This window comes from Mus musculus, chromosome 6 (genome assembly GCF_000001635.26).
Source record: "Mus musculus strain C57BL/6J chromosome 6, GRCm38.p6 C57BL/6J".
Classification (NCBI taxonomy): Eukaryota; Metazoa; Chordata; class Mammalia; order Rodentia; family Muridae; genus Mus; species Mus musculus.
The window spans coordinates 57,400,864-57,408,901 of NC_000072.6; the positions used below are offsets into that span (position 1 = coordinate 57,400,864).

General features: G+C 35.5%; 1 protein-coding gene across 1 annotated transcript; it reads left to right on the top strand.

Moving 5' to 3' along the window:
* The first annotated feature begins 3,600 nt into the window (after nucleotides 1-3,600).
* Nucleotides 3,601-4,527, top strand: Vmn1r19 (vomeronasal 1 receptor 19). Its single transcript, NM_134182.1, has one exon. The coding sequence runs from the start codon at nucleotides 3,601-3,603 to the stop codon at nucleotides 4,525-4,527; it is 927 nt and encodes a 308-aa protein (NP_598943.1).
* The last annotated feature ends 3,511 nt before the right edge of the window (nucleotides 4,528-8,038 follow it).

The window sequence follows — 8,038 nt, forward strand, 5'->3', positions numbered from 1 at the left end:
CCATATAACTACTTCCAAGGGCCACATTCTACAAGGATGTTTGTCAAAGGCCAAGCCTGGTGAGTGTTTCTTGTTCCTCTTCATTATAGTAAGAGCTGTAAGTAGGTGGTAGAAGGAAGCAGAATATTCTGTCTAAAGGATTAGAGAAGTCTCTATTTAGAATATTACTTTTGTGCCATACTGTGTAGTAAGCCTTCAACAGATACTTGTAGACACGAAGGTACCAGCTGTAAACATTTATAAAACAACATAGGTTTCACTCAATGTGATCTCTGTTTATCTATATGGCACTAGAATGGGGTTTTTGGAAAGAGTACATGGGTGTAGCAGAATGATTGATTGATTGATTGACTGATTGATTGATTGATTGACTGAGAGAGAGAGGGAGAGAGAGAGAGAGAGAGAAGGTTAAAGGGTGAAGGGTGAAGTTCATCAATGGTTATTATATTTTGAATGAACATACCATAAAACCCATTATTTTTACAATGAATATTCCTGTAAAAAGTTATTCCGAATGCAATATTTTAGAGATCAAATCTGGCACAGTATTCTCCTGAGCGTGTACTCTATGAATTCCAATTGCCAACTCTGTTAGTTTTCAATTCCTTTAACAAAACACTGAAATACCTTAGAGGGTAAAAACAAAGAACACACATTTATTGGTGTGCAGGAGTGCATTCATAGTTTTCAGCTACATTTAAATTGTACTTTGTAATTTTTCATTTTACTTCTTTATCCAGATATCTGACTGTATGCATTTAATACAATGAAACTAATGCTAGGGATAGACAAGAAATATTAACTACTTTAGTGTTAATCAATAATTTCTAGTTTGATAAGTTTTGTATACTTGGGAATAATTAGAAAAGTTTCAATTCAAGGCCTAAGAAATTAGAAGACATTTTCACTTTATATGATAATTTCTTTAAAATTTTTGAGAGATTTGTTTATTCTGTTGCAAAGATTTCTAATAAAGGAAATCTTTTCTATGTATTTCAAAAGTATCTGAAAATCTCATGTCGCTTATCTATTAAATTCATGAAAATTTAACCTTACAAACAGGTGAACTGTATAAGCTTCAGTAGATAATTGAGTGTTTCAATGAAAATGAATTCAGTTTTAATATTTTAAGTTTAGTAAATTAAATTTTTTAACATTGCTACTGATATGTTTTTGAATAATGTCTTCAATAGCACTAGGAACATATTTGCAATTCTCAGACATTATAACATTATTTAATGTCAAATCTCCCAAAGTTTCCTCTAATAATTACAAAATACAGTTGCTATTGTACAATTGTATAGAACAAAATACTGCCAGTTAATGTCATTATGTCACTGGACACATAATACCAATACTAAAATAACCAAGTGGTATTTCTTGAGAATATGTTTACAATTGTTACAGCTTTTTGTTTATTTTCAGTAATTCATATTAAATATCTACAGAGGTACAATATACAGGGCCGATGCATTTGGTCCAGTCAATTGGAAACAGAGAATACATAGTCCATTTTCCTTACAGTTTATTTTATTTCACAAACATATTTTATATAAGTCTCAGTTTTTCAAACAGTTGATATAAAGGCATTCATATTAGCAGCCCTGGCCCACACTGTATCATTGCTCTATTCTTTGTTTCAGTAGTTCAATAATTTCACATATGCACATGCACACACACACACACACACACACACACACACACAAACAACATATGCACTCACGTGCGCGCGAACACACACACACACACACACACACACAAATTTCCTGTGAATATTTTCATATCTTTCCCAAAATTATGCTAAGCAACTTGTGATGAAGTTCTGAGTATGACTGCTTCCACAAAGTCTCTACAGTGACACCTTTGCTTCTGTTGCTTCAACTCGGAGATACTAGATCATAAGTGTGATGTTGTAATATTCTAGTTAGTGTGTGTAAGCTTACCTGCAGTGAACTCAATTTCCAATGAACAATTCACCCATTTTTGATATTTAAGAATATCAGGTAATTGCTATGAATTAATACAGTCATAATAAGTGACCAGTCTTTATTTCTGCTGTCATTATCTATTTCAAAAAGATCTGATGGAACTAGCTTGGGTATTTAAGCTCTTCATTTCCTGAGATTCCTGAAGACTGGTTCTTGTTGTTGACAGTGGACAGTACATCAGCCAACAATTTCACTTGTCACCAGAAAGTCACGTACTCACTTTAGGTGCTCTCTGAGCAGCTACACAGATTTTAGGCCATTACTCACTAATTGTAGTGAAGCATGAAATAAAATTGATATTAGTCATCTATTATGTTTGTATGCCCCTTAGATTAATAAATCTGCACAAAGCAGAAGGCAATTATCATCATAAATTCATAAACCAAAACTGTTTCAAAATAAAATACTGTGAGAAAGAGGAGGTAAGAGGTGATCTTTCTTTTAAAATGTAGAGCTAAGTAGAAAGCAGCTCTTGGTCTCTTATTGCACATCTCTTCAGATAGTTCTGTGCACACTGCTTTGTTTTTCGTTCTGTGTCAATTTAGTAGTGATGGCTTTTCTACTCTAATGAATGTTTATGGACACACTTTGGGATTTAGTACTTACAACTAAATATTACAATTTAAATTATCGTGAAGGCCCCCAGGACTGCAACTGTTTTTCAAATGAAACAAGTGAATTTTCTCAGTGGTTGCATATGTTAACAATTCTGTAGTCATGGCAGCTATGGTCTTTCTGGTGCTTTCTCAGCTTCAGTGGACCCCAGAGAAAGATGCCACTTGATCAGCTAGAAGATGTGTCATTTTCTTTACCAGATAAACGTTTACAAAGAAGTGGAAGTGAAGAGAGTCTTTGAAGAACATATCTTTATGAAAAGAAAAAAAACTCCAGTTTACTATCTTTTAACTTACACTATCTTTTTAGATTACTCCTATGACATGTGCTATATTAATAAATTGTATACACAAAAGTAATACAAAGTTAATACACACACATATATATATTTGCAATTTTAAAATTCGTATATAGCTACTGCTCTTTAAATTTGGAGATCAGCGCTAGAGTTAAATATTATTCTTGTGTTTTTATATGATTTTTTAAAGAATAATTTATTGTAGTTTTCATATACGAATATTTTACTTGCTTGCATTTATGTGTTCCACCAACATTCCATGTTACAGGCAATGGATTCCCCAAAACTAGAGTCACAGATGGTTATGAGCCATCATGTCATAGCTGAGAATCTAACCCTTATCCTTTGCAAGAGTTAAAAGTGCTCTTAACCACTATTCCATCTCTGCAGCCTTAATCCCAAAGCTTTCTGACATAGAATATCAGTGTGCAGCTACTGTAAATGTATGTTGGTGAGAAAATTACATGATTGGCTCTGGAAATTGAGATGAATCCATTCCTTTACTAGATTAAGCATTTTAGGAAAAAAAATCATACAAATATAAAACTGCGATTTTATCATGTCTGTCATCTTTATGAGGACATTAGAATAATTACATAGACACACTGTCCAATGAATCACACATTTCTTGTATACATTTTTTTCAGATATATGAACTACAGTTCTACTATGGTCTTAGGGTGAATACACTCTCCACTTATGTCCTCATTTGAGAATGTCCTTTATATCCAAGCTGGACTTGGACTCCTACCAAATATGTTTCTCCTTTTTTTCTATACTTTCATAATCCTAGGTCACAGATCTAAGCCCATGGACCTGATCTCCTGTCAACTGACCTTCATTCACATAATGATGATCCTCAGTGAAGGAGATAACTTGCTTGCAAACATATTAGAGTCACTAAAATTTGGGAATGGCATTAAATGTAAGACAACTTTTTACATAAACAGAGTGATGAGAGGCCTCTCTATCTGCATCACCTGCCTCTTGAGTGTATCCCAGGCTATCACAATCAGTCCCAGTACCTCTTTGTTGGCAAAATTTAAGAGTAAAGTAAAAAAACACATCATCTATGCTTTTTTCTATCTCTGGTCTTTCAATTTGTCATTCAGTAGTAGGTGGATCTTCTATGTTGCTGGTTTTACCAATGTGAGTGAAAACCGCCAGATGAAGGTCACTAAATCCTGCTCACTCTTTCCCATGAACTACATCATCAGGGGATTATTTTTAACAGTGACAATGTCCAGAGATATATGTCTTGTAGGAGTCATGCTGATCACAAGTACATACATGGTGATTATCTTGTGCAGACATCAGAGGCAATGCAAGCATCTTCATAGCATCAGCTACCTGAGAGCATCCCCTGAGAAAAGGGCCACCCAAAACATCTTGCTGCTAGTAGTTTTCTTTGTGGTCATGTACTGGGTGGACTTCATCATCTCATTCACCTCAACCCTGTTTTGGATGTATGACCCAGTCATCCTGACTGTTCAGCAGTTTGTGATGTATGCCTATCCCACAATTGCTCCTTTGGTGCAGATCAGTTCTGATAAGAGAATAATTCATATACTTATCCATATACTAAAAAAATTCACTCCAAGTGCCAGTAGATTTTCTAAAAAATGATTATTTCTCTTCCTCTAAAAATTATTCACATATTTTTATTTATATGTACCAGTGTCATACCAGCATGTATGCATGTGTGCATTCCTGAAGTTCAAAGGTCTGAAGAGATCATTTTTTCTCCTAGAACTGCAGTTTCAAATGACTGTAGGTGCTGTGCTGGTATAGCCCAAATAATTATGCTTTTTCTAAATTACAAATTCTTCTTTAACTTCAATTGTTCAAGTAACAAAGTGACATTCTTCATATGATTCAAATAAAATGTGTGGAATTACATATATATGTGTGTGTGTGTGTGTGTGTGTGTGTGTATTCTTTTGACATTACTGATGCCAAGTCCTATAAACTTAAGTACGTTGTACAGCATACATTGCTCTTTCCACATGAGGTCTCTTTTCTCTTACTTTCACTTTATCATAAAAGTGTCCTTGATAATGAGGTTATTCAAAAGAATTTCCTCTCTGATAGTTATTTTGCAAGCCTTTTCTTTGAAACCATTTTAATATACACTCATTGGTAACATTTATTTATAATTGTAGCCTTAATTCTGTTTATTTATTCAACTTTCTCTGGTTCAAAAAGTTAATGTGAATTTATGTTTTCCATTCGTTAACACAGTTATGTAGCTAATATCATATAAAACTTTCTTATATCTGCTTATTTGCACTTCATTTTATCCATATTTATTGAAATAATATTGATAAATAAAAATTATTTATATACAGAAACATATGTAGAATGTGTTTTTGTGAATATGTGTATGCTTATATGTATGTGCACAGACAAAGGAGGTATGTTCATGTACACTTTGTGGGTCACCTCACACCAATCAGAATGTTACTTATTATTAGCTGCCCCTTCCCACTTTCACTTTCTGTACCATCTTCCCCATTCTGGTTCACACTCTCAGTTCAGTTCCCCTCATCCATCAATACCTGTATAGTGTGTTTTCTTTTCTTAGGGAGAACCAACATTCCCCTTATTCCCGAATGCTATGACTAAGTCCTGTGGTTATATGGGTTATAGCTTGCTAATCAGAGACTTAATAACTAAAATCCACATATAAACACTCACTCATTCTTGGTTGTTTTATGTCACTCAGAATTACTTTTTCTAGATTTACTCTTTGATCTACAAATTCCATTATTTTTAACAGCTGAGTATTGTCTTATTGTGTAAATGAACCACATTTTTGTTACCCATTTATTAATAGATAGATTGAAAATGTTTTCAAATTCTGTATATTATGAATAAACAGTGTCTTTAGTAGGACACTGTTTAGGATTCTGTAGTATGGATGTGTCCTTTGAGTATGTATTTAAAAGTTGTATAGCTATACTTGAAGTAGATCTGTTCCCAACTTCCTGAGGAACCACCACAGTGATTTCCATAGTGGATATAGAAATATGTGCTCTCAACAGCAATGCATAAGTGTTCTCCTAATTACTCTACATACTTGCCAGCATGAAGTGTAATTAGTGTTATTCATCTTGGTCATTCTGTCTGGTATAAGGCTATGTCTCAAAGTAGCTTTAATTTGTTTGTTTGTTTATTTGTTTTGTTTTCCCAGACAGGGTTTCTCTGTATAGCTCTGGCTGTCCTGGAACTCACTCTGTAGATGTAGACCAGGCTGGCCTCAAACTCAGAAATCTGCCTGCCTCTGCCTCCCCAGTGCTGGGATTAAAGGCATGCGCCACCATGCCCAGCTGGTATTAATTTGCATTATACTGGTGAATAGGAATGTTTAATAGTTCTTTGAGTTTCCTCTTCTGAAAAATTCTCTGGTTTTGTACTTACACCACTTTTAAATTGGATTAGTGTTTTTAATGTCAAAGTTTTGGAGTTCTTTATATACTTTAGATATTAGCCCTGTAATGGCTGATTTTCTGTCAACTTTACAGACACTAGATTCGTCAAAGAAAAGGGATCCTTAGTTGAAAAATTGCCTCTCTGAGATCCAAACTAGTGAGTCGGGCATTTTCTCAATTACCTCTTATTTGGGAAGGGCCCAGCCTAAAGTGGGTGGTCCCATCCCTTGGCTGCTTTCTTTTCTTTCTTTCTTTCTTTCTTTCTTTCTTTCTTTCTTTCTTTCTTTCTTTCTTCCTTCCTTCCTTCCTTCCTTCCTTTCTTTCTTTCTTTTTCCTGGTTTCTGTTAGAAAGAGACTAATAGACTTCTGGTCCTCACCAGCACCAGGACACCTAGGGTGAGGAGTCAGTGGACACCCCCATGGTCCCTAGAGGACTCTCCACATGATCTTAGGATCACTGGTGAGTAGAACACAACACCTGTTCCAATCCTATTGCACAGAACCTGAGACAGCAGTGGGAAGCAGAAAACCCAGCCTGACAAAGGGCACAAGTCCCTTCCGGTCAGCATCAGTACCAGGTCAGGGTCACCTTGGGCACAGAATTGGTGGACACCCCCACAGTCCCTAGAGGACTTTCCAAGCAATCTTAGGATCACTGGTTAGTGGAACATAATATCAGTTCCAATCCAATTGTTATGGGCCTGTGACAGCAGGAATAAGGACACCAGAGCCCTTCCTGACCAGAGACTCGGGTTCCTTTTAATCAGTAATACTTTACCTTGGTTTCAAACAGACCAGACAGCTCTATGGTCCTCAAAAGAGACACCACTTCCAGGCACTGTAACATGCCTAGGATCTTAGGATAACAGGATCCCAGGATAACAGGAGCTGGGTCACACCAGTATTTCAGGGTCTCAGAGGAAACTTGACTGCCAAGAACTCTGACACAACAAGAATATCAGGGACAGGAGCCCACAATCAAAGGATCACAGAGAAATCTGGACTCTGAGGAGTCCTGAATAAACTGGAATTATAAGAAGAGCAGGCTCTAATCAGATATACTGAGGGCAGCAAGCACTTGAGATAATCAGATGGCAGGAGGCAAGCATAAGAACAGAAGCAACAGAAACCAAGGTTACTTGCCATGATCAGAACCAAACTCTCCGACCATAGCAAGTCCTGGATACACCATCACATCATAAAAGCAAGACATGGGTCTAAAGTCACTTCTCATGATGATGATGGAGGACTTTAAGAAAGAAATACAGGAAAACACAAGTAAACAGCTAGAAGCCCTTAAAGAAGAAACACAAAAATCACTTAGATAGTTACAGGAAAACAAAACCAAACAGGTGATGGAATTGAACAAAACCATCTAGGATCTAAAAATGGAAGTAGAAACAATTAAAAAATCACAAAGGGAGAAAACTCTGGAGATAGAAACCCTAGGAAAGCAATCAGGAACCATAGATGCGAGCATCAGCAACAGAATACAAGAGATGGAAGAGAGAAACTCTTTAACTTCAATTGTTCAAGTAACAAAGTGACATTCTTCATATGATTCAAATAAAATGTGTGGTATTACATATATATATATGTATATATATATATATATATATATATATATATATATATATGCAGAAGATTCCATAGAAAACACAGACACAACAATCAAAAAAAATGCAAAATGAAAAAGGATCCTATCT